Source organism: Archocentrus centrarchus, unplaced genomic scaffold, assembly GCF_007364275.1.
Source record: "Archocentrus centrarchus isolate MPI-CPG fArcCen1 unplaced genomic scaffold, fArcCen1 scaffold_38_ctg1, whole genome shotgun sequence".
Taxonomy (NCBI): Eukaryota; Metazoa; Chordata; class Actinopteri; order Cichliformes; family Cichlidae; genus Archocentrus; species Archocentrus centrarchus.
In genome coordinates, this window is record NW_022060265.1 from 3,334,002 (window position 1) to 3,361,629 (window position 27,628).

General features: G+C 40.9%; 2 protein-coding genes across 3 annotated transcripts in view; one reads left to right on the plus strand and one right to left on the minus strand.

Moving 5' to 3' along the window:
• Positions 1-2,180: 2,180 nt before the first annotated feature.
• On the minus strand, positions 2,181-15,846 carry tmx2b (thioredoxin-related transmembrane protein 2b). 2 transcript variants are annotated; one of them, XM_030724624.1, is made up of 9 exons: positions 15,761-15,841; positions 15,529-15,669; positions 11,033-11,093; positions 10,523-10,636; positions 8,845-8,921; positions 8,629-8,735; positions 8,483-8,548; positions 8,220-8,349; positions 2,181-4,554 (listed from the first exon to the last, which is right to left on the minus strand). In XM_030724624.1, exons 2-9 carry the CDS (start codon positions 15,622-15,624, stop codon positions 4,375-4,377), a joined length of 831 nt encoding a protein of 276 aa, XP_030580484.1. In that variant the 5' UTR covers positions 15,625-15,669; positions 15,761-15,841; the 3' UTR covers positions 2,181-4,374. The 2 variants fall into 2 exon arrangements, with proteins under 2 accessions (XP_030580484.1, XP_030580483.1); XM_030724623.1 differs by having other exon boundaries at positions 15,529-15,846.
• Positions 15,847-25,138: 9,292 nt separating this feature from the next.
• LOC115776840 (dual specificity testis-specific protein kinase 2-like) overlaps positions 25,139-27,628 on the plus strand; it is a 43,001-nt gene continuing 40,511 nt past the window's right edge. Inside the window, exons 1-2 of the mRNA XM_030724627.1 lie at positions 25,139-25,319; positions 25,769-26,445. Coding sequence (XP_030580487.1) covers positions 26,239-26,445 — 207 coding nt within the window. The 5' untranslated portion in view covers positions 25,139-25,319; positions 25,769-26,238. The remainder of the gene's footprint in view (positions 25,320-25,768; positions 26,446-27,628) is intronic.

Here is a 27,628-nt window from a genome sequence, read left to right on the forward strand (position 1 = left end):
GTCACTTTCTATTTTAAATCAAATTTAAGCATGATTGCTTTTACTGACTGAACTGTGGGCTGCCAGTGCTCCCCTTCAGCTTGCTGCCAGCAGTCTTTAGGTGGCACAAATCCCCTAGGAAGCACAAGTTCTGCAACACATAGTTACAGGTCTCAGTAGATCTGAATGAGTGCACATGGATTGATGGAGGGAGAGCAGTTCAGCTGCACAGCCCCACCAGAGTTCAGTGGTCTCACAGCTTCAGGGAAGAAGCTGTTCCTCAGTCTGGTGGTCCTGCTCTTGATGCTCCTCAGCCTCCTGCCTGAGGGGAGGGGAACAAAAAGTGTGTGTGGGCTCCTTCAGGATGCAGGTGGCCCTTTTCCTCAGTATTCACGTCATCTGACTCAAGCTTCTGCTAATAATCGGGCTTCTGCCCTGCTGAACTATTATTTAATTAAAGTTGGGAATAAGGATCCTTTTCGCTGTGCTGTGGCCCAAATAGCTCGTTTTTAAAAGTGCTCAGTAAGTTCGTTAAGCTGTCCAGCCTGGTTACAGTCATTTTCTAACATTGGTGATGACAGACCTCTTTTTTTAGAGGCTTTATGGATTCTTTTTATTTTACCCAGCGTGTGTTCGTCTGGCCCCACACATAAAGAAGGACCCACATTGGAGCTTGTTTTCACTTTGGCTTTGAAAATTGATTCTATTTGTTCGGAGGACATTGTTCATGTCCCACTGTCTGCTGTTGGTCCTGTGGTTAGCTCTTGCATCTTAAAGTCCTCTGATGCTCTTAATTTATTTTTATCCCCTTATAAAGATATTGATCTCTCAACAAATCTTTCCGTGCTAAATAAGGTCTGTCCTGTTAAATGAGATTAGTTCCCATCTCCTTGGATCAGTGACAGTATTTGCTGTTTAAAGCGTTTAAAGGAGAAAAACTTGTTTATATGTTAATCACCGTCATCTAAAGGATCCTTTAGTTTCTTTCCACAATTCAGTTAGAGATGCAAGGACTGCCTGTTTGTTTTGGTTTACAAAGAGCAGGGATAATCCAGATGTGTTATTTGACACCATTAGTGATCCCCCTGCTCCACCCGCTGTCCCAACTGTGAAAAATTTCTTTCTTTCTTGGTAGAAAAAAACAGTAATGTGAGAACTAATATTTCTCCATCAGCATCTTCACTGTCAGTTTCTGCTCCAGCTCAGTGTATTTGAGAAAGTCTTTCCCCTCTTTCTTTACCTGATCCCAAGATGTTTCTAAGCTACAGACCCTGAATGGATATTAAGTCTCTATTAAAAGTTGGATGGCTGACACCTTTCTCCAACGTAATGTAGTGAAAACAGAAGTCCTTGTTTGTGCCCCTGGTGGATTTGTGCCCGGGATAATGGAAACACCGCTTGCCACATTTGCTGAATCTTCTATCAGGAACTTTGAGGTAACCTTTGACTCTGCCTTCACTCCAATGTTCAGGTCAAATCTCTGGTTCACATGTGTTTTTATCACTTAAGAAATATTGCTAAGGTAAGACCTATTGTGTCAAACAGCTTTTTTATAGACCTGCATTTGGTCAACTCTTTTTTTTTAAGCTCTGGTATTTTATTGTACAGCACTTTTTGATGTTTATTTTGAAAGCTGCTATAGAAATAAAAATGTACATTTTAAGAATGTTGGTTAGTGATAAAAAATTTGGTGTATATACTGCCTATTTCATGTTTTCATTGCCTAATTGTAAATGTCTGCATTTACCAGTAGCCATCCATCCATCCATGTTCTTCCACTATTCCACTAAAGAGATAAAATATGGAGCAGATCTGACTTCAGCTTATTGTGCGGCCCTCCACAACAATCCGTTTCTCATGTAGCCCTATGGGAAAATTCATTGCCTACCCCTGGTGTAATCCATAGTACCCACAGTGCAACTTACTAATGCCACTCTAGGAGTCAGAAGATACCTCACTGATGCATTTGTTCCAAGGGCACATGAAAGGTCCATCACTAAATGGAGAGGTCCAGCTTAGTGAATCGAGTTAGCAGATAAAAAACCTAACAGATGGGACTCAGCTGCACCTGCCTGTGTCTGCACTCCAGCCAATCAAAGCAGCCACACCTGTAATATTAAGACTGAATACAATAAAACAAATCCAAACAAAGAAGAGTCACAAAGACTGAAACTGTTTTTGCTATCACGGTGTAAACATGTTTATTTCTGCTGTCAAGTTGGACATAAATAGAACATGTGATCAATGGGGACTGACTCACTTTTGCTGGGAACCTCAAATGGACATTAGAGGGATCAGTTTCTATCACTTCATGTTAATTTTTGAGCTTATGAACACGAGGTTGCCACCTGCTCACAGCATGCAATAAAGACACTTTCAGTTTTTTGTTTTAAGAACTTGGGAGCATCTGAGCAATAAAACTAACATGCAGCAACTGAAAATGGTTAACAAACAAAACACCTTTAGTGCTCTGGTATTTATTTTAAGTTTATAAACCCATATTAGAGGGACTGACACCATTTTTCTAAAACAATGTTCATAATTTGGTGTGTGGATGATGGTGGTGGAGGCTCTGTCATGAAGCAAAGCAATCAGCAACTTAATTGCCAGTTATTTCACTCTGAACGCTGTTTGTAGGAAGGACGACAGCAAGATGACAACTTTTCATGTACACATTGTTTTTACTGCATGGATAGCAAAATAGGCCAGACCTTTCTGAGACATTTCTCCTCCACTCAGGAGCAGAAACAAGTTTGAATTCAGATGGAATTAAATGTAGCATGACACACAGACCAAACATCAACAGCATATATAATAAAACAGGTTTAGTAGGAACATCAGAAATCAGGAACAAACTCAGTGTCTTCAAAACAACTACAGTGTTTACTACTGGAATATAAAAAAGAAAAAGACACAAAAACAATGATTCACTATAACAAAGAGCAGCTCTGATCATTAATATTCAAAAGGTTTTACAACAAAGAAAAAGTGTGGCTCTGTGAATATCTCAGACGTTCCTCATTCTGTGGAAACATGCTCTCAGTTTTTCATCATAATTAGCACATTAATAGGAAAAGCTTAGTCCAGTACTCAACCAATGAATATGCAGGTCACACTTGACATCATTTGATGGGCTATTGTGACTTCAGAGCATGAGTGGAAATGCAGAGGAGTGCAGAGGTTCTTGGATCCATCCAGAGGGTTAGAGACATCATGTTCAGGTTAGCGCTCTGTTAGTGACTGTGTGCACAGCTTCTCAACCCCAGGGTCAAGAACCCCATGTGGGACCAGCTGATATGAAGTTTGTGGACGAGTTGTGAATGATACACATTTATAACAGGAGGAGGACTACAACACGAACCTGGTAAGCAGGTCTTAGGTCCAATCTAAAAAAAAGTTGTGGCAGGTTAGCACACTAACATTTGCTACTCAGATTGTGGTAGTCATGTCATATCAAATCAGAGGATCGGGTAGGTTAGTCAGAGCTTCATCCAGTGGAGACAGTGACAAGACTGACCAAACAAGTAACTCTGCCCCCCAGGAGCCATGACAAAAACACTACAACCTCTTTTCTAACACTGCAGAACTTTACTGCCTTTTGAGTTCTCAACATGGTGCAACAAGTTGGGGAAGTTTACTTTATGTCCAACTTTTTATTTTGGGCGGGGGGGCTCAGGAGGTACAGCAGGTCATCTATAAACTGGAAATGGCTTAGTATATTTCCCTCTAAGTGATGTTAGAACTGCCAGGCACGCACAGACTGAGCTGTTTTTGACCTAATTTAATGTATTGTTGAACAATGCGTTGAGGATCCTGGTGGTTTTAGTTTGGAATGAGAGACTTAATATGGGAGTGCCTCACATACATGCATGAATCAGTGATGTTTCATGAGTTTACTCATAGCCTACTCATAGATATGGACAAACCAACAGCTTTTTCTGAAACACACATTGAACAATTAAAAAAACATCTGTGAATTTAATTAGTAACATAAAAATTCTAATAGAAAAACAACAAATCAGCACTGCTCGTTTGTAAGTCATTAGTAGAATTTCACCCAGATGAGCAGTCGGGTGGTTCACTGTGTCTCAGTACGCTTTCTCCACTAAAGTGTAAATTTTAGTTCTGTTGTTTTTTTCTGAAAAAAGGAAATACTCTGGTTTGCCTGTACTGGCATGAATGTGTGAGTGCCTTGGCTTTTCTGAAGTTTGTTTTTGAGACACCACTAAATTACATATTGCGAATGTTTTGGGTGAAGGGGGTGGGGCTACAGGTAAACAAATATAACACTTTGAAGAGGGGCAAGAAGATAAAGGTCGGGGAAGAGGAGTTAGCTGACCCACAGTGGACCCACAAATTCTATTCAAAAGTCCAGTGGCAGTAATAAAAATAGTCTTATTTGTCCTTCTTGGATTCAAACTCCTCCCCTTGGGCTTCAGCTCCCTGCTGCTCTGGCTCCTCCTCCTCAGGGACTGGGGGGAACTGAGACTGGTTGACCTTGTCTCCTCTGCTCTTGCTGAGCTTCTTGGATTTCTGGTAGAGTTCATTAAGGTTGAACTCTCGGATGATGTTCTCCTGGTAGAGAGAGAGATGGATGCATAAAACTTTTGAATAATCAGGTCCCATCATTTCTTAAATGGACTGGTTCTTGTGCTTTTCTACTTTACTTGAGCATTTAAAGCACTTTATACAATATTCTCACACACACATTCACACGAGCACTTTTTTCTACACTTCTACATCAAAGTGCTGTCAAACATTCATGAATACATTCACTCTGATCCCCAGCTGCTCCAGTCTGTGTGCCAAATTACCAACCGTCCAGTTGGTAGATGACCTGTTCTACCTACTGAGCCACAGTCATCTCATTTCTTAAAAACCTTATAGTACCTCAGTACCTCAGACTGCTGGCTTACTAGTGCTTCCTAAGCTATTTGAGAGTAGAATGGGAGGCAGAGTCTTCAACTATCAGGCCCCTCTACTACAGAACCTGCTCTCAGTTTGGATTTGGGAGACAGACACCCTCTCTACTTTTACTTTCTTTTTGATCAAGCTTATACACTGCTCAAAAACACTCAAATAACACATCCTAGATCTGAATGAATGAAATATTCTCATTGAATACTTTGTTCTGTTCAAAGTTGAATGTGCTGACAACAAAATCACACAAAAATCATCAATGGAAATCAAATTTATTAACCAATGGAGGCCTGGATTTGGAGTCACACACAAAATTAAAGTGGAAAAACTCACTACAGGCTGATCCAACTTTGATGTAATGTCCTTAAAACAAGTCAAAATGAGGCTCAGTATTGTGTGTGGCCTCCACGTGCCTGTATGACCTCCCTACAATGCCTGGGCATGCTCCTGATGAGGTGGTGGATGGTCTCCTGAGGGATCTCCTCCCAGACCTGGACCAAAGCATCCGCCAACTCCTGGACAGTCTGTGGTGCAACATGACGTTGGTGGATGGCGCGAGACATGATGTCCCAGATGTGCTCAATCGGATTCAGGTCTGGGGAACGGGTGGGTCAGTCCATAGCTTCAATGCCTTCATCTTGCAGGGACTGCAGATTGTCCTGCATTAGGAGGAACCCAGGCCCAACCGCACCAGCATATGGTCTCACAAGGGGTCTGAGGATCTCATCTCGGTAACTAATGGCAGTCATGCTACCTCTGGCGAGCACATGGAGGGCTGTGCAGCCCTCCAAAGAAATGCCACCCCACACCATTACTGACCCACTGCTAAACCGGTCATGCTGAAGGATGCTGCAGGCAGCAGATCGCTCTCCACGGCGTCTCCAGACTCTGTCACGTCTGTCACATGTGCTCAGTGTGAACCTGCTTTCATCTGAAGAGCACAGGGCGCCAGTGGCCAATTTGCCAATCCTGGTGTTCTCTGGCAAATGCCAAGCGTCCTGCACGGTGTTGGGCTGTGAGCACAACAACCATCTGTGGACGTCGGGCCCTCATACCATCCTCATAGAGTCGGTTTCTAACCGTTTGTGCAGACACATGCACATTTGTGGCCTGCTGGAGGTCATTTTGCAGGGCTCTGGCAGTGCTCCTCCTGTTCCTCCTTGCACAAAGGCGGAGGTAGCGGTCCTGCTGATGGGTTGTTGCCCTCCTACGGCAACCTCCACATCTCCTGGTGTACTGGCCTGTCTCCTGGTAGCGCCTCCAGCCTCTGGACACTACGCTGACAGACACAGCAAACCTTCTTGCCACAGCTCGCATTGATGTGCCATCCTGGATGAGCTGCACTACCTGAGCCACTTGTGTGGGTTGTAGAGTCCGTCTCATGCTACCGCGAGTGTGAAAGCACCACCAACATTCAAAAGTGACCAAAACATCAGCCAGAAAGCATAGGTACTGAGAAGTGGTCTGTGGTCCCCACCTGCAGAACCACTCCTTTATTGAGTGTGTCTTGCTAATTGTCAATAATTTCCACCTGTTGTCTATTCCATTTGCACAACAGCATGTGGAATTGATTGTCAATCAGTGTTGCTTCCTAGGTGGACAGTTTGATTTCACAGAAGTTTGATTTACTTGGAGTTATATTGTGTTGTTTAAGTGTTCCCTTTATTTTTTTGAGCAGTGTAGTTAGGGCTGGATCAGGTGAGAATGAGCCCTCCCTTAGTTTTATCCTGCAATAGGCTTAGGCTGCTGGGGAGTTCCCATGATGTACTGAGTGTTTTTTCTCCAGTCATCTCTTCACTCTCTTTATACCCCACTCTGCATTTAATCATTAGTTATTATTAATCTCTGGCTCTCTGCAGGGTCTTTAGCATACAATATAAAATGCCTTGAGGCAGCTGTTGTTGTGAAGCACACATTCTGAGGCATGCATTAGGATACTGCCCAAAGATACTTCTACATGCGTACTGAGGAGCCAGAGTTTAAAATATCAACCTTCTAATTAACAGATGTCCCACTCTACCGCCTGAGCCACAGTCTCCTTCAACCCTCTATTACCTACCATAGAACAAGTCCGCCAGACATTATCTTTACATTTTTATATGCTGTAGTGCCATTTTTGGGATTTTTAACTTGCTATACATCAATACAACCTTTATAGCCCAAATTTTAATAATATGTCTGTAAGAATTCAGTTCAATTTTATTTATATGACACCAAATCACCACAAACAGTCGCCTCAAGGCCCAAGAAGGCCATAGTAACTAAAGAAAGTAACCAACAATTGCACTAACCCACAAGGAAAATGAAAATCTTTTTTTTAACAAATATTTTTCTAGATACAGAAATGTCAAAGCTGTATCTGATAAAACTGTATATGAAAAGAGATGCACAAAAGCCTTTCAAACCACAGAAACTTTTACTTTGAGTGTGTTCATACTCAAAGTATGAACACACTCTTTTCCCCCTATAAACTGTAGGGGGAAAAAAATTCCTGTTGTGCACAATTTGCAAAATGACTCCAATAGTGGAATCAATTTCTAATTGTCTTAGGAACTTTTAGAGAGAAAGACAAAAATAATTACCTTTCAGAGAAAAGAACTATAATTCCTGGCAAAATTATGTCACTAGGATGCCTGTTGTTACAGTTATTGGCCCACTTGAAAACCATGTGATAGTTCATGCTGACAACATGATGATGTTGGAAGTGCTGTAAGCAGCTGATCAGATCAATGAAACACCTGGATTATAATGTTTTTGTTATGTGAGCGTTTTACATGATTTCTGCAAACCCGTTAGTGGAGGGAAACAGAGCTATGCGGCACGTTAAATGCATATGTAAGCGTAACTCCTCTAGTTTTATATGCAAAAAGAATTAATGTGTTATCTTATTTGGTTGCAGTTCTACTGGCATTTAAAAATAGATTAGCAAATAGGAGAGCAGGTGCTCCAGCAGGTCATGAAAGCTAATGCTTCAATCAGCCAATGGCTAAAGTTAGTTTGTTTGTTTTAAAATACCAAGTATTATATGACAAACAAGATGTGACAGAGGCATGTGACAGAGGCATGTGACAGACAAATGTAGACCTTGAAATCAAGGTCCACATATACAGTACGAGTCAAACGTTTGGACATAATGTGTCCAGACTTTTGACACACTCACTATTATCAAAATAACAGAGTTTATTTTTGTTCGTGAGACAATCACAATTAAGTGATCATGTCTGTCTTACACCTCTACCAGTATCTTTGATATTCCGACCCGCCATAATAAGAGGCATCCAACCTTTTACACACCACTGCAAAGTGACAGCCAGTTTTACCTCAGTAAAGCTCCAGGATACAGCCCTGCCCTTTTTGTCCACCTGAGGGCGCCGCATCACCTCCGTCCCTCCCTGGAACAACACCAAGGATGGAAGCTGCTTGGAGAGTGGAGATGCTGACACCTTGTATCTACAGAATGGGGGGAGAGAATGATCACACCTAGAGTTACACAATATAAAACCCAGTCAATCATCAACGTGTGGGGAAACAAATTTCATAGAGAAAACAAGACAATTTAAGAACAGATTTAAAGACATCTTACTTTTTGGAAACCTCTCCATAGCGTCCAATGTCTACTTTGCCAAACTTGAGGCCAGCACAGTTATACCTAATCAATAGAACAGAAGGCGCTGAAGTTACTCTTTTTTAAATGTTGTTTAATACACTCTACACTTTTCACAGTCTTACTTGAGAGAGAGATCAGCATAGATAGACGCAAAGGACTGGCACTCTGGAGACCAGTTGGCAAAAAATTCAACGATCCACGTCACACGGCTGTCTCTTGCTAACTCGTCCTGGACACACAATAAAAACACAATTTTGATAATTGATCATTAAGAGACAATTGTACAGAACTCGATGAACAGCCAAACGTCTACTACAAATACTAACATTTGTACTCACATCAATAGTTTTGTCACTGAAGTATTTGATGTACTCTGGTCCCATGTAAAGAGGAGGCTTACAGGTCATCAGAAAAACTGGAACACACAGAAGTAATACAAAAAGAACTTTTACCACTTGGTGATATTTGCAGGATTATAGTAATTAAAAAAAAATCTCTATTAGCAAATTCTGTAGGCAAGGCACACAACCTCTGGTTTCCAATGTAGTACTACTTCTACTGACCAATCACATTTCAGAAGAATGTGGAGAACAACAGAGGGATTGCTTTTGCTCCAAGCCACTGGCTGTTGTCTGGAAATAATTACGCTTTTCATACTTTCTTTAGTCATAAACAATGACCAGCACACGGAACAGGAATATTTGAACAATGAGGTACATTTGAGTAGTCCAAAAAATTACCTCGAATCTCCTTTTCCTAGACCTTGATGGAAAATGTCGTGATGTCAAAGAAAGGTGGGCAAGAGAAGTGATAAGGTGCTCAGAGAATCCAACCACATTTACACTAGAATCCCTAACAATGGATGTCTGCCATGCTGAAACTACAGTGAGTCCAGAAGATGGACCACAGAATGCACATCTTATTTCACCCCGGTGTGTCCTTACCTTGTTGTTTTATGCACGTCATAACAGCAACTGGTGAAAAATATCACTTCATTAAAAAAGTTGTCATTTTTAAAAAAGAGGAGTATACTGGGTCAGTCCTCACTCTGAATATTTAGAGCTGAGCCCTACTTATTTCTGTTCCTCAATAATACTGGGATTTGGATGCAATACAGCTGAACACTTCTCTCAATAGTGTGCACAGACTGAGCCACTTTTGTTGTCTCATTGGTATTGAATCTGTTAGGAACCAAACTGAAATGTCTGTCATAATACAACTATTAATGAGACTGTTAGTGTGTTAGATTAATGTCAGAATGTTACAATATTGTTGGGGGAAAAAAGTGTGATATATATAAATGTGATATAAGTGATATAAGTGTGATATATATAAGTGATATAAGTGTGATATATGATATATATGGGGTGGCTGTAGCTCAGTAGGTAGAGCAGGTCACCTACTGATCGGAAGGTCAGCGGTTCGAATCCTGGCTACTCCGGGCTACATGCCAATGTATCCTTGGGCAAGATACTTAACCCCAAGTTGCTCTCCGACCGTTCTGTCGGAGTATGAATGTGAGTGAATGTTAGTTAATTAAAAGCACTTAGCTTCATAAAAATGGAAGTGCTTGTATGAATGGGAGTGCATGGGTGAATGCAAACAGGTTGTATAAGCGCTTTGAGTGCTCATACTGAGTAGAAAAGCGCTATATAAGAACTAGTCCATTTACCATATATATATATATATATATGTGTGTGTGTGTGTGTGCGTGCATATATATAAGACAGGGACAGCTCGTGATCTGACAATAAATAATGGTTTATGTTCTTCTACACACCATGCAGGCCAGCTGTTACAAGCAGATTTCAGGTTTATACATTCATTATCTTTTGTCTTCTCTCTCCTGTAGTTTGTTGTGTTCTCTTACCATGCTCCTCTTTCCTCCTGTTAAAATCGACTCCTTCCCATTGTGACCACATGCTTGTTCTTACCTTACAACAACATACCCTAAGCACCTCAAGATGTCTGTTTTTGCGAGATGGTGCTGTATAAATAAAAGTTGAGTTGACTAACCTATGCAGAGCGTCAGGTAGAGCAGTCCCATCCTGATGTCCAGTCTGAAGAACAGGATCACATTGGCCACTTTGCTGAACAGGATGATGTTTCCCACATGTTGCTCCACAGTTACTGACACAAACAGATACAGACACACGTTCATATTTTAGCCAAACTCTATTAAAAGAAGACATTTAGAAGCAGATAATAATTACTGTCTCTTATTAGACCCCTAAGCAGTCATGTCTAAGATTCAGCCAGTATGGGTTATGGCGAATGATGACAATAGCTGAAATTCAACATCCTTAAAATAGACTACTGTTAAATCTGAAACAGAAATCCAGTGGAATGAGTGTGCGTCTTGAAGAACTTCAGTCATACCACAATGAAAACAGGAAGCAGTAAATGTTCCACTGAATAGCCACTTAACTTTAATAAGCATTCTGACATGGCATAGCACTTTAAGATGGATATCATACTTTACCAGTCTGAAGAAATTATTCAGAAAATATAAAGGCATTTACTCACTTGCCCTTCTGTTCTTCATCATGACGATGGCACTGAGGAACATGAGGATCTCCACCTCTCTCTGAGAACACAAACATGGCATTTGTTAATCAGACATCTCCGTTCCAGACTCTGAGGATCACAACAAACAGCTCTGAGTCTACTTGCTAACACTTACGTTAAAATTGGCCGTTTCAATTTGACTGGTTATTTCCAAAGTACTGTTATAGTAAGGTCAGTGAACAAGTGTGTGAAGTTTGATGGGTCTAGTTTGAACAATATGCATCTGTGGTGTGAATTTGAACATCCTAGTTCACATTTATGGCCAACCAAGTTTGACCAAGTTTTTGTGGAACAGACGCTGCTGACACCAAGGCTATGACAATAGCTTGATTTTTTTTATTCGAAACAGCCGAGCTTAAAAGAAAACAAAGTTCATTTTAATTTTAGCTGTTACGCCCTTCAAAGTCACCTCCTCAATCCCCTCTGGACAGCTTTCAGCACTGCATTTTGAAGTCCTGTTCTGACACTTGCATGTGCACTGGGTCTTTTCCAGTGAGTTAAAATGGAAACTCTTCAACTGGAAACACTGTGCCAAATCTGCCACAACTGTGTTGATATGACCAAAGACTCCTACTGTGCGCCTACTCCTTCTTCCTGTTAAAACTCCCTTTTAACAGGAGGAAGCCTCCGACAGCACCAAGTTCACGGAGGGGCAGTCATTTGCCGTGACTAGTTTCGGGTGAGGAGAGGGGGACTGGACATAAGACATACTGTGGAAGATACCCAGACATTAATTACAACTAATGAGCAAATGGATATTACCGCAATAGAGTGAAGTGCTCTATTGAGGTGATACGGTACTGTGAGGTCTTTAAGACATGTCCATCCACCCATTTTCTTCCGCTTATCCGGGTCGTGGGGCAGCAGCCTAAGCAGAGAAGCCTAGACCTCCCTTTCCCCAACCACCTCCTCCAGCTCATCCGGGAGGACCCCGAGGCATTCCCAGGCCAGCAGAGATCTAATATCTCTAGTGTGTCCTGGGTCTGCCCTGGGGTCTCCCTCTGATAGTACATGCCCAGAACATCTCACCGAAGAGGTGCCCAGGAGACATCCTAGTTAGATGTCCGAACCACCTCAACTGGCTCCTCTCGATGTGGAGGACCAGCGGCTCTACTTGAGCCCCTCCCAAATAACTGCACTCCTCACCCCCTCTCTAAGGGAGAGACCAGCCACCCTTCAGAGGAAGCTAGTTTCTGCCGCTTATATTTAAGATACGATAGGGCCTGATTTTTCAGCACCTTAAAGAAGGTTTTGAAATTCAATTCTGGATTTAACAGGGACCAATGAAGAGAAGCCAATATAAGATAAATCTGCTCTCTCTTTCTAGTCCCTGTCAGTACTCTAGCTGCAGCATTTTGGATCAGCTGAAGGCTTTTCAGGGAGCTTTTAGGACAGCCTGAAATTAATAATGAATTACAATAGTCCAGCCTAGAAGTAATAAATGCATGAATCAGCTTTTCAGCATCACGCTGAGAAAGGATGTTTCTAATTTCAGAGACATTGTCGAAATGCAAGAAAGCAGTCCTATTTGCTTAACATGTGCATTGAAGGACATATCCTGGTCAAAAATGACTCCACGATTCCTCATAGTGTTACTGGAGGCAGATACTTACTCTGCGATCCAGAGTAAGTATCTGCAGTTTAACTAATTGATGTGGGTCATCTGGCTTAATGGATAGATAAAGTTGGGTATCATCTACATAACAATGAAAATTGATGCAATGCTTTCTAATCATACTGCCTAAGGGAAGTGGTCCTGTGGTCCTAGCACAGAACCCTGTGGAACTCCATAACTAACTTAACTGCATGTGGAAGACTCCCCATTTACATGAACAAATTGGAGTCTATTAGATAAAAATGACTCAAACCACTGCAGTGCAGTACCTTTAATACTTATGGTATGCTCTAATCTCTGTAATAAAATATTATGGTCAACAGTTTCGAAAGCTGCACTGAGGTCTAGCAGGACAAGCACAGATGTGAGTACACTGTCAAAGACCATACAATCATTTTTAACTAGGGCTGCAATGATTCCTTGAGTAACTTGAATAATTTGATTCTAAAACATCCTCGACACAAATGTCACCATGTAAGCGGAGCATTTCACCCACATTAGCAGCATTAAAATTCTCTGTCACTGTCATGGATCTCTGACATTACCCTTTACCATGCCTCCGCTGCTCTCTACAATCGTGTGTGTTGTGCTTGAAATAACTGAGCACAACACACACTGCAATAACAGGACCCCCCCCCCCCCCCCCCCCCCCCACCCCGTCATGCTTTAATTACTGGTTAGCAACTAAAAATAGACCTGATAATAAGATAATAGTGGAGGAATTATATTAAACTTAGTTACAGCACTTTCAGAAAGACTTCTACTGTAATGATATTTATTCCCAACTGTTGCATAATCCATTATTGTAACTCTAAATGTTAAATGATCAGACAAGCTCCAGTGTGATTAAAGTGGTGGGTGGGTCTGTTTGGGTCTTTGGTTAAATAATAAGCTAGTGGAAGATTGCTGCTACTCCTCATATGGCATATGACTTTGGCCAGATTTCTATAAATGAGAGCTGCTCCATTCAATCTATAATGGATGCCGTCTCTCCAAACAAGACCAGGTTTTCCCAAGAAAAGTTCTGGAAGAAGACCCAAGCTGTCACCCTCAGATGAGAGGAAACTGGTTAAGATGTTCAGGAACAATCCAGGGACCACCAATGCTCAAGCATGCCATGAACTGGAAACTGCTGGAACACCAGCATCACTGTCCACAGTGAAGCCAGTTTTATGTGTCCATGGACGGAGAGGGTGCCAACCAAGCAAGAAGCCCCTGCTCCAAAATGAGCAACTTCCATCTTGACTGAAATTTGCAGCTGCCCACATGCAAGCCAAATACCTTCTGGAGAAAGGTTTTATGGTCAGACAAGACAAAGATTGAGCTATTTGACAACAATGTCAGGAAGTACTATTTGTCTGGAGGAGTAAAGGTGAGGCTTTAAGCCTAAGAATACTATACCACCTGCCAAGTATGGTGGTGGTGTCGTCATATTCTGGGGCTGGTACTGGTAAATTGCACAAAGTTAATGGAATAATGAAGAAAGACAACTACCTCCAAATTCTTCAACTTCAAATCAGCAGCTAGACAGTTGAAACCTGGACATAATTTGGTGCGAGGACAATGGTGTTCAACTACTAACAGTGCATAGTAAGTGTATCTGTGTGTAAACATTGAGTATGGACATTTCACGCATAATTAATTATTATTATTATATTGCCTTTTGGTCATTATTTAGAGTTTTCAAAAACACCATAATCCACAAAATGCTCAGAATTACCATTTTAAAATAAGCAATAATAAAGGAACCTTTTAAATATACCCCAGTATTCCATATCTAACTTATCATTGATTATATTTCATTCAAAATTATTTCTATCTAAACTGCTAGGTAACATCACTTACAATCTAATTTCTTGGCACTTTTTTTTCCCACTGCAGTGAGTTTCTCATCTCAGGGTGACAGGTCACATGCTCTTTGTCTGACACCTGTTATTTATGATATTTAGAACCACAGTTATTTCAGCCTGAGCCTTAAAAATAAAATAAAAAATTGTTAAAACTTTTTAAAAAAAACATCATCATAGAAGTTTTTTGGACACTTTCTGAAAAGTTGCGCCTTTCCTGCTTCCTTCTTTCAGCTCCTAAAGTCTGACTTTTTCCTTCTTTCTTGCCTTAGAGGTGCAGTCTTCTCTCTTACATCATTACCTCCAGGTAAACATGTTTCCTTATATATGTGGCTGAATGCAGACAGTATGCAGATTGTAGGCAGCGAGCAAGAGCCTGTTGATTTAGAATGAGTCTAACATCATAAATCTGGTGACTTTGTATGCAAATTCATTTTCTGCACAGGGTAAGAAAGTTTCCATGCACTTATTAGGTTATGAGGGCCAATGATGCCAAACACATCAAAACTGGTTTTGGATTACAATTTTTTTGAACATATATGTATACTTTTGACCCTGGTTGGATTAAAGAAAATCCTAAATAAATTCAAACTTGTGCACCCAGTTCTTGTTTGGTTCGATTTTATTATTATATTGTCATTACTAAAACGTCCCTGTTATACACTGTTTTTGCCTGTACTGCTGCATCAATCTTCAGCATCAATAATAAACCTGGCAAGCCAGGTGATGAAACCCCATATTTATCCTGTTTTCACAGACCCTCATTTATGTGCCGTATCTAACATAATCAACTGTAGAGAAGTAAAAATGAATCATTTTCACGCGTGTATCTTAGTAAGTCAAAGAACATAAATGTACTGGGGGGGGGGGGGGGGGGGGGGTTGGCCGTTGTTTGGCCTGTCAGCTAATGTCATCTGATCCAGCATTCAGTGAACGACTAGCTGCTAACAGAGTCTGAAAAACAGTCTGACTTTCTGGCATTTACTACAGACCCAGTCGAAGTCGCAGGAGTTGCCGTCCTCTCGCTGTGTGGCTAGACGATCGCAGATGCCGGGCGTTTTGCGGACAGCTAGAAATGCTATAGACATGAAGAGAGAGGCTACATAATAGGGCTTCAGCAGCCACTTGTACACCTGCGGCAAATGGTACAGAAAAGCAAATAATGGCGTCAGCAAAGCCATCTTTTATGTAACTGTCGTACTACCGTAGTATTACCGCACTTACTAAAGACAGAGGCAAACAGTAATAAACCGTTAGCTTAGTATAAACCGCTCTGCACCAGCAGAGCACTGTGAAGGTGGTCGGAACTACGACTTCCGGCTTAGATGTTTAAAAAAATAAAAACATTTATAATTCTGTATGCATCGTGTTGCCTTTAAGTGAAACTTTACTGTAATATCAACGCATAAATATTGGACAAGATGCTCATTTTTGTGTTCTCTTTATTAATCATTTGTTTAATCATTTCCAAAAAGGCACCTAACTCAAGGGATGAAGCAGTGTTGTGTCTACACGTAACTGAGCAAACACCCGATTTTAAATTGTATCTTCAGGCACTTTGTTACCAGCAGCCTGGTGCACAAGGACATCATATGTTATTATTTATTTAGCTGAATCTATAAAAAACATACTACACAGTTCGACAGGTATCAGTGATGGGCAAAGCGAGGATTTGTGAAACACATTTGTACCGGAAGTGAATTGAAGTTTGGAAACAATCTGACACTCACAGTGACACCTGCTGGCCAGTTTAGTTACCGCCACATCTCGGTAACGCCGCTCCGTGAAACAGACGAACCAGCCTACACAATAACAAAGCCATTGATTGTACCAGGCTATCAGTGATTGTGATGGACACGTGTTTGGGAGATATTTCCATAAAACAAGGACAGAAAAACGTCGAGACTGGTAAAAAAAAAAAAAAAAAAACGCATGTTGTGAGTGTAAAGGACAGTGTGTATCAGCAAATGCTATTTTCTCTCTCTATTAACATATGTGGGGCAGTTTCAGTTGCTTCAGTGCAATGAAAAATAAACCAATTTTTAAAATAAAATATACTGCTATGCTTACTGTGATAACCACACAGGTTTTCAGCTCTTTCAGTGACAGCCTTGCCCCCGGCCTAAAAGGAAGAAGAAGAAGAAGAAGACAAAGACAAATCCAAAATTTGTGGTTGTTCACTTTAAGCTTTCTGGGAGTCATTGTCATCAGGTTTGTTCTACACACTGTCAAACAAAGCTAGAAGCTGGTGTAGCTTTAGGCTTTATTTTCAGTTCATTCAAAAATAAACATTTAAATAAATTAAAAAATGTGTTTTCCCTCTTTTAAAACATTTATTTCATTTTCACATATACACCCCAGTTAATAACCTGCTTAGATCTGAGCAGACATGTCATCCTGCGAAGCGACCTCTGAACATGAAGAAGCTTTCCTGAACTGCATCTGCAGCCTGTGGATGGCATATCTTGTAACACGAGCACAATGCTTGACTCAGTCTGACTCTGAGGTTTAGGCTAAACTGAACCTACAGCCTTTCTGCAGATGAAGCTGCAAATGTCATTTTCTGTTTAAAGTAGAAAAACTCAAGAATCATAAAAGTTAGAGCTGAGTATTTCTGCCTGTTTCATTTTTCTCCTTGAAACCATGGGCGGGTTTTATTGAGATAACTGAGTGAATTTAGAGTGCAGTGTGCCGCTCTCTCTCTGCTGATATCAGCCAGTGGAGCTGAGCCAGTAGCCTCTGTCCTTCTCTCTTTCTAATACTGCATCTAATATAATTATCAAATAATTAAATAATTTGTCAAAAAATAATTTTGTCATCATTTGAATAACTCATAATGACAGGGGAACACTTGTTTTCAAACTTTAGCAGTATTCTAACACGGTAAGGGGCAGTGAATGTGCTCATGCAACTTAAGGACTTTGTTCATTTTTATTGAAAAGCAAAATATGTTCCACTGTGCTGGGGTTCAGACAAAAAAACACTTTCACAGAGTACTGATGAGGCAAGGGCACATAAGAACTGCACAGCAAGTTTGGGATAAATGCTCTGTTGCCTCTCTCAGTACTGAAAGGAGTCCTCCACCCTGGGAATGTTCGGTTCTGCCCTCTGGACTTTGTGGCATCATCAGCGATCACACTGCAGAATCTCTGGGTCTCATTTGGTGTGGAATCTAAATAACATTAAACTTCCTGAGAACCAGAAACAGATCATGTAAGTGAAAGATATAATTAATCCAGATTGACCTTAAACCAAAGAAAAACCAATTACCAGGTCTTTCAATTACAGCAGCATTCTGTGATTGTATTGATACTTCAGCTGGAGATGGCTGGTGTGATTGTGATTGTTAGAAAACACTTCAGTGTAAAAAGTGCTTGTATGAATGTGTGTGAATGGGTGAATGAGACATGCTGTATAAAGCCATTTGAGTGCTCATGTAGCGCTATATAAGAACCAGTCCATTTACCGTGGAACATCTGCTCTACCATTTTTAATAATGGTATCACTTTTTGCCCTACAGGCTCCCTGAGCTTTCCCAGTCTGTGGAATATGTGCACGTGGTTTCTGCCTCTTGAAGCAGTTTTGGTTTGTGTCTCTCCTTCTGCTCCTGAACAAAATCAAATTTCTCATTTAAATACAAAAAATAAATAATGTTATTGTGGCATGTAGAAATATAAAACAATACACTGACAATGTGAAAATAACTGAATTAACATTTGCAGTTGAGCTGCTTCGGAAATATCCCGCCAGCTTCCTTGTCTTGGAATGAATTGAGGAAAGGACTGGAATCAGATGGAGAGCCTTTTTTTCCCATTGAGATTTAGAATGCAGGGAATGCAGATAGCATGGCAGAGCTGCAGGTTGCTATCACAGGCATTCATACTGCGTGTACTATCAGATACTAACCACATTATTTTTGATGTTATCCTCCATTCCTCAATGAGGACTATCATCACACAAGCTAAATTTTCTACTGTGTGTGCCTGTGGGAATTTCACTGCACCCAGTAAAGCTGCCTGTAGAGAGGTGTTTTCATCTATAGAATGGCAGGTCACAGCCAGGTAGATGGCCAAGTCAATGGATGTCCACATATATGCTGTTAAGCTGAGTACTGCTACATTCTGAATCACAGCTTTGGCTCTTGCTCTGGTATTTTCCCTCAACCACTGCCTTTGCAGTCTAAAGGAAAGAAAATAAAGGTCAAAAGAAGAAACACAAGGTACTTTCATGTTTTACCCAATCAAACACACTTTTCTTGTTGGGAGGATGTAGGCTGGGTCCAGTTTTGCCGCAAACTCCCTGAATCCTGTGTCCTCTACTATGCTGAATGGCTGGGTGTCTTTGACAACCATTGACACCAAGCCCTCATTCAGTTTTTATTTAATTTAGTGTTAGTTCTGTCAATTTCATTATTATAGTTGATTAGGAAATATGTGAGGAATTGAAAAGTATGTTTCTACAGTGGATATTACTCATTACTCACTTGGGCTGGTCCAGCCACATTTCCCATCAAAGCACAAAAATGCCTCAGCATGGATGAGGTGTTGGACCCCAATTCTTTAGCACATAAACACTTCACCTTGGATTAACTAAGATAAAACACATGTAATAATGTTACTGAAAGTGTACATACCTTACTGGGAAAAACAAAATAAGCAGCAGTATAACAAAACACACCTTTAAGTCACTCTCAAACCAACTGTCACAACGTGATTTAGACTCAGATGACAGTTGGCACGTTTTAATGGTTTAGTGAAAGGGTGAAAAACGGGAAAGGGTGAAAACAACTGTGGAGAGGAATGCATGAGCAGCTTCAGGTCTGAGTGTGCATTAACTCAAAGAGAGAGAGAGAGAGCTCAATAATATGGGTCTCAAGATGATTAGAGCATGATACTGGAGCCTATCCCAGCTGTCATAGGGGAAAAGGGCCAATTCAATTCGATTCAGTTCATTCATATAGCACCAAATCACACCAACAGTTGCCTCAAGGTGCTTTATATTGTAAGGTAAAGACCCTGCAATAATACACCCAACAATCAGATGACCCTCTATGAGCAAGCACTTGGTGGCAGTGGGAAACCTCTGGAAGAACCAGGCTCAGGGAGGGGCAGTCATCTGCTGTGACTGGCTGGGAGTGAGGGGAGAGAGACAGGACAAAAGACACGCTGTGGAAGTGAGTCCGAGATTAATAACCAATTAATAACTGGGTGGAATGGATGAAATACGGGTGAAATTAATTAATAACTAATGAGTGAATAGATATCACCCCAATAGAGTGAAGTGCTCTGTGATATGGTACTATGAGGTCTTTAAGATGAGATGCGGCCTGATTATTTAAGGGCTTGAAGGTGAGGAGAAGTATTTTAAATTCTAGATTTAACAGGGAGCCAATGAAAAGAAGCCAATATGGGAGAAATCTGCTCTCTCTTTCTAGTCCCTGTCAGTACTCTAGCTGCAGCATTTTGGATCAGCTGAAGGCTTTTCAGGGAGCTTTTAGGACAGCCTGATAATAATGAATTACAATAGTCCAGGCTAGAAGTAATAAATGCATGAATTAACTTTTCAGCATCACGCTGAGACAGGATGTTTCTAATTTCAGAGACATTGTCCAAATGCAAGAAAGCAGTTCTATTTGCTTAATATGTGCATTGCAGGTACATGGTTACGCTCTTGGTGGTGGTGACACTTGGAGATGTAACTGAGGAAAGTAGATATATATTCTTCCAGGATCCACCTCTCACACATGTAGCTGCCTCCCCAAAGCTCTGCCAGTCTGTGTATTAAAAAGAAGTCTTTAAACACAGAGGTAGAGTCATTGGGCCAAATGGTGATGGTCCTATGTGTTGATTTGTGGCATTTTAACAGGGGGCAGCAGGCAGGGACCAGCATGATAAGAGATGTGGTCAGAGACAGTGAGGTGGGGCTGGGGGAGAGCTCTGTATGCACCTGGTATGTTTCTGTTCATACGGTCCAGACTGTTCTTTCCCCCTGTTGATATGGTGACATGTAGGTTGAATTCAGGCAGGACGTCCATCAGATTTATGTGACTGAAGTCTCGGCCAGCATGTAAAACTCGCAAGGCAGATAGTGTGGCCAGCATTTAACAGTCAAATTTTCTATTGCCTCATAGCGATGACTGTTTGCCACAGTGCACTTTGCACATTTTCCCTCACAGATGATTTCAGTGCTGTACAGAAGTCTTGAGTCCATGGGGGAGCACAGAAGAGTAGCTCGATCTGGAAGGCTGAATCTGGCATGCTGTTGTTTAACCAGGTTTTCATAAGATGAAGTACAGCACAGTTCTTCATCTCCCGGAAAACCCCCATACTCAGGCAAATTAAGTCCACCTTGTTTTCCAGGGACCAGACATCGGCCAACAAACAAGTGACGGGATTAGCGATCTGTTAGCTTTGTAACTTGCTTGTGTAAGATTGGAAGAACACACAAAACGAACTGATAAATGTATTCCAATTATTCATGATAATGTCTGAGAGTTTTCTGGAAGAAAGACAGCAGCAAAACTGCAAAGCAATGTTCTTAAAATATGAAAGACACTAAAGAAAAATGGGTGTACTGGCAGTTACATCATAATTGTATTGACATAAAAACAAGTACGGAAGAGGGGATTCAGCGTTTGAGCAATATTAGTCCAACAAGAAGATTAATTGTTCACAAACAGAGCTGTTAACACTACTGTACATCACAACATAGATATTTAAAACATCCAGTAGTCACTTTTTGCATAATAGAAGTATGGTTGCTAAACAAAAAAGTGAAAAACACATGCTGAACTAGTCTCACGTGTTCTCTTCCACTGTTAAAACACAGCAAAATTCTCAGTGTAGCTGCCCAGTGATGTTGATTCCCAATAATATCAGATGTAGGTGGATACACTGGTATAGTGATTGATTTAAGAAAATAGAAATCAGTGAGGGTGGAGGCAATATCAGACTGAAGTTGACATTTCTGTCTGTTACCAGGCTGCTGTTTAAGCATAGAACCAGCAAACATCACTGAGACAGTAACGTTATGTCTGTAGGCAGAAAAGGTTTGACACTGAAAAGTGCAATCTGAGGTGGACAGTCAAAGGGGACAATGTTTTCATAGTATATAATAATCATATTCATGCCTTTTATGTATGTCTACATTTGTGTGTCACTGTGTGCTGCATGATGATACAATCTGTGTGAATTTACCTAACAAAGTTTGGCATCCCTCCTCAATATAGGCAATGTGGTGAGTCTGAAGGCCGGTCAGCTCAGTAGACCAGAGCGTGCTGTCAGGAATGATGAGCCTTTTTGTTTTGTTTCATTTTCCTTTTATTGATGAAAAAAAAAGCATAAATGCTGCTAACTGAGTTCCCCTTTGCTTTTTGTTTTGAAACATTTTTCATCGGTTGTATAAGCTCTTTGAGTGCTCATACTGAGTAGAAAAGCGCTATATAAGAACTAGTCCATTTACCATTTACCATCATGGATTCTGACAAGCCGCAGAGTCACTATAATCCCAAACATTTATCTGCTCCTCAGGCCATCACGTCACAAAAAAGAGGGAAGAATTGCTTCTCTAGATGAAACCAAAACCCATGATGTCATCCTCAAGACATGGCCTCGAGGCGACTGTTGTGATTTTGTGCTATATAAATACTACTGAATTAAATTGAATGGCTGACATAATTTTTAACTCTGATTATTTTACAAACAGACTTCATTTGTTTATCATGGCATTTTTTTTCCTATTTCACAACACTGTATCAAACAAAAGAGTTCATCAGGGACATCTGGGCAAAATGATTTCTTAATGCAGTTCTGACCTGCAGATGCTTAAATGTAACTGACACCACAGTTGGTAAAGTTTGTTTTTCTTCTGCTTGTAAGAAGAACAAAATTATCCGTGTCCTATTTCAACAAGATATTGTTTCTATACCTTCAGCTGTTTTTTATACTGGAAAAACTATGTCCCTGATTCACTGTGGAAAAAAGCATTTCATCAGAAACTTTTGATAACTTTTGATTTCATATTCACAAATGTAAATTTTCATCATCTTCATCCTTTTTTTCCCAGTTTGGTTAAAGAAATACAACTGGAAGCAGTTTAGCTAATAACTCTGGGTTTGTTAACATATTTCAGTGTTAGCGTTTAGAGGGAAACTTGAGTTTTTAGTTCCTGAAAGAGCTAACTCCAACTCTGAGTCAGTTACCATGGCAACAGACTCTGTGACCTAACCTGGCAGGTTTTATCCAACAACCTCTGAGTGTCTCTCTGACTCCGCCCCTCCTGCTGCACCTGAACCACCTGTCTGACACTCCCGTTCATTTCCTCCTTCATAAAGTGGCTGTCAGAGCGTCAGAGGAGCGAATTCATCTGCAGACGTTTATGTTTCTGCAAGCACTGAAATCCCAGTTAGACGTTAGTTTGTTATTTTTGTAACATGAAGCTTTTACAGTCGTTCACTCGTCAACAGGCTGTAAGGACAGAGACAGCGATGATGTCACGGATTTATAATGAGGCAGCTGCAGCTGTCAGACTGTCGGTCAGTTCCTCTGAAACGTTTACTGTAGCATCAGTGTTACATCACACTGATCTGGATGAAGCTGCTGACACAGAACACACTTTGGAAAAATGTCCGGATCAGAATATGTGAATGTTTGAGTGAAGATGAGGCTGAGACAATTTTAAGACTTGAAAACTGAACAAAATGGATTTAAAGTGACTTAAATCAACATTTTGAAAGTTATGATGTCTATAATTCAGAGTATGTGTCTTGACATATTTTTCATTGAAAATCACCTAAATCTGTGATCACAGGCTCTATAACGGATCCGAAAACCGCGCCGAGTTCACCTGAATTCTGCATTAAAAATGAATAAAGGGAGGGTGCTATTCCATCAATAGATTCCATTTTTACTGTATGATTATTAAAACAATTAAATGGTCATAAACTAAACTGTCATAAACTGCAGCAAAAACAGTTTTTATTAAGTAACAAACTGACCTGAGGTCAGCTCCGCCCCCGGGGTCTGCTGCTGTCTCAGTCTCTAACACACAGGTCGGTCAGTAAACTCAGTCTGAGCTGTTTCTCCACATTTTTATCTTCACTTTGTGTCTCCTGCAGTTTGTCCTTCAGGTTGCATAATTAGATTTTATAAATCAAATGTAAAATTAGGATTCAGCTTTATCTGATGGAGATTCAACTTGTGTAAATGATGACAGCAGATATTATAAAAGAAATTATATATTTTATAACAAACTTTTATTCTGTCTGTCGCTGAGAGTTGCCGATCTCAGAGTTGATCAACTCAGAGTTTGGTTTTAAACTCAGACTTTGTTGAACATGCTTCTTGGAATAGGCCCCTGTACTTATCCACTATTTACAAGAGCACAAGCAAAAAAAAAATTGCAAACACATATGAATGTTGCAAGTCATTGAATATTTTTAATTTATCATAATATCTGTAATGTACGCTTTTTTTTTGTACCAATGTATTTATTTTAGAAGCCTGTATCCCTGGTATACTTTATTTCACATTCTGTGCTTTGTTCCTCGTTTTCTCTTTGTGTTTGTAAACAAGTTGTTTCCTCAATAAAAAACAAAACAAAACAAAACAAAAACCCTGCAGATGGTTCCTGCATCACTTCCGCCAACGTGAACAGGAAAAGCATGCCCATAGCACAGACAAGGAGGTCGGGAGGGGCAGGGGGGGTCTGATGAAGATGGTTTACTTTTTAAAATGTTCTTTATATTAAGCAATTTTCCTCTAAAATAAATCCTGTTCTGTTATAGCTGCTATTGTGCCTTTTTATTTATTTATTATTATTTATTTATTTGCGTATTTATTTCAAGTTCAAAATGTGCATCCACTTCCGGCTCAGCTGCTGTTTCGGGATCGGTTTCAAATCTCAACGTCTTCCAGCCCAGCCAGGAACTGACTTCAGATCAGCTGTTAGGGTTAGACGCTGCTTCCTCAGCTGCTCCAATCAGAGCTGCTCACACAGCTTCGTGCTGTCCGTGCCACAGAGCCGGAGGAGAACACGGAGGAAGTTGTATCAGTTGGTTTTCAAAATAAAAGTCATGACCCGAGAGCTCAACCTTACAGAAACTGAAAAAGAAACGCTTGATACAAGAATTTAGCACAAAATATTTACCAAAATTAATTATTATATATACATCTATTCAATAATATTCATGTTAGTGATCTGTTGTATGGTCTGTGCAAGTTTCTTTGCTTTAAAATTAACAGAAAAGTTGTTATACATATACATCACATATAAAGCATATTTTCTGTATACAACAGCCTTAAAAACTACTATTTTATATTGCTAACAATGCTACACATTAGACCGTTAGTTATGAATTATATCTTGTCTGTGAAATTTCCTTTCATTTTTATTGCTGGCAGCAGCAGTCAGTGCAGTGTGTCCATGATTTCCTGTTTCAAGTTGCCACTTTAATTTGATTTATCCGGAAAAAAATATCGGCAAATAAACCAGGATAAGCGGAAGAGAACGGATGGATAGAAATAAACCACTATTCCTTTTTTAAATGTGGATAATCTAAGCGATAATTACATTTTGTTGTGAAGTTTCGCGCAGGAAGCCCCCCGAGTGCATCTCTGATGCTTGATTTGGGCTGTTTCATTTCTGGTAGCGTCCCAACAAGCTGCTGGAGAAGCACGAATCCAAATAGGATTAGGAGCAGCAGACACCGCCGAGCCGCTGAAGAGATTCGTACCTTCAGTTCAGCCTCGGCCCTCGGTCCCATCAGACCGGCGCGGGAAGAGAGGTGAGCTGCCGCCTGTACCTCTGCAGCCCGCTGCTCAGTGATTGCTCCCGTTATCCCAGCAACTAGAGAGGCTCGTTATATGGGTGAAAATATGAGACATGAGAAAAGCTACACCAAAAATGTTAATTATTCTACGCAGTTGTGAAATAAAGCTACGGTTTAACGGGGCCTGTAATGATTAGTAAGCCTGGCAGTCCGGTTGAGACGCACAGGTCGGTGTTCTCTGGTGGGGGCTAAGGCTTATCGCCCTGTGAGGTGAGTCCTTGCGGCTGCTGGCCTCATGGCTACCCTCAGGCCCGAGCTGCGTTTAGTCGGAAACCTTATGTTTTGTGATAGTATAAAGCTGGAGTGATTCGGATACTCTCTGTAATCCACCTACAGCTACAGTAAAGCCGCCGGTGGTTCTAAGGTGCGCTGCTCCAAATAACAGCCTTTTAATGCTTCCACAGGGCTCTGTATGGCCGGCTCCCGGTGCCGTGGAACGGCAGCATCCATCATCACAGCCTGCAAACTTACCGGATGACAGAGGGACCAGTGCCTCCTCTCGCACCCACACGGTGAGGAGGCGTTCACGGGCTGCAGGAATTCCAAATGCTGCAGTGACCCCAAGACTTTGGAAACGAGGACGCTGTTGGGGACTAGTTCAGGGCAGCATGGGTGGATGATGAACAACTGAGATGTTTGGTTCAGTGAAGAAAGCATTAACCTGCAGTGTACATCAGGGTGAACCCTGAAACAAAGATGCTGTCACAGCAGTATTGTGGTTAATAAATACTATCAGTTCATTAAGTGAATGACATAATTGATCTTTCTAACACCATGATGTTGGGAGGCGTCCCCACCTTGTGCCTGAGAACTGCTGTGGTCTAAGAGACATTTTGGTTCCAGAGCATCTGGAACACTGTGGTCTGCCAGCACAATGGATTACCATTCCGAGTGCTGTTTCTGTGACCCAGAAGAAGGTCACGGCGGTCTGGATGACGCACCTCTTCACAGCATCCACGCACCAAACCGGATCAGACCATCTTCATACCGTGCCCTGAGGAGTGCTGTGTCCAGCCTGGCCCGTATCGACGACTTTTTCTGTGAGAAGATTGGTTCAGGCTTCTTCTCTGAGGTCTTCAAGGTATGTGACCTCACCTTCTAGTAAACTACAGCTTCAGATTAGTCCTCTGTTGTTGTGCCCAGACTGTCCTAAATATCAATGTTTGATCAGCACTGTCAAACTCATAATCCTCCAGTGTGGAAGCAGTATCTTTAGTTCACTTTATTTTTTTAAACAAACACTCAGAAACCAGTTGTTGCTTTCTGGCATGTTATGGCCTTACAATAATATGTTAACTGATAAAAAATAATTTTCTCCTGGTTTTGTATTGAAAATAATTGTTGGTTGCAGCCTTGCAGTTGAATATGTGTGTGGATGAGGTTGTGTTTTTTGCTAGATTTCTGGTAGCCTTAGATGTTGGTGAGAAAGGTGTGGGAGAGTTTAACTTTTATTATCCACTTACACAGTTTCACGGCAACTTGGGAGATAGACATGATATTTAATGTGTTATTAATGTATTTCCGATCTTATTTCTGTTTCCCTGAGTTTTTTATCAGGTCCTCTCCTATGAACAGGTGTCTGCACAGTTCTACAGAGTGATTATTTTCAGTTTTAAAGGTGGAAAAAGACCACATTTGGAGGCTTGGGAGGTGTTGGCAGTGGCATGAATCATTTTGCCGCTCACATCACAGACAGCAGTTCTGGCCCCTTGTGGCTTTGTTTTTATAAACTGCTCAGTGAGGTTTAGGCTGTCAGAACTACAGAGATCGTTTTAGGTAATGAGAACTGTTCTGTTAGGTTTAGGTAACAACACTACACTGTTAGGGTTAGAAAAATGCCATGGTTTGGCTTAAAATGCAACAGTTGCAGCTTATGTCATGGTTGCTATAGCAACATTTTCCGTCAAAGTGTCTCAACAACGTGCATGCTGTTGGAAACATTCTTCCCATTATAATACACTACTTTGAACAACAGTGACAATTTGTATCCCTGTTCATAAACAGGTGAGCAGATTTTTGTGTCAGCAGTGTTGAATCAAAGCAATGTGATTACTATTTAATTTACAAATGGAATGCCTCACTTTACTCCTTACACCATGTCTAAAGTACTTTTTGACACGTCTCATACACTTTTAGTGTTATTCTTTAGCACCACCTGTGTAAGTGCCAATTAACAATATAGCACTAAACTATGCGTTTCATACGCTTGCATATCTGTAAAGCTCCCTGACCCTAAAAGCAAAACATCCAGAAGATTTTTCTTT

Bases quoted from the DNA above. Each gene is read 5' to 3' on its own strand.
- tmx2b (XM_030724623.1), bottom strand. From the start codon at position 15,717: ATGGCTTTGCTGACGCCATTATTTGCTTTTCTGTACCATTTGCCGCAG. The intron at 8,350-8,482 runs GTAAGATGTCTT...CCCATTCTGTAG, and splicing joins TATGGAGAGGTTTCCAAAAA to ATACAAGGTGTCAGCATCTC. The intron at 4,555-8,219 runs GTAAAACTGGCT...TCTCTCTACCAG, and splicing joins TATCCTGGAGCTTTACTGAG to GAGAACATCATCCGAGAGTT.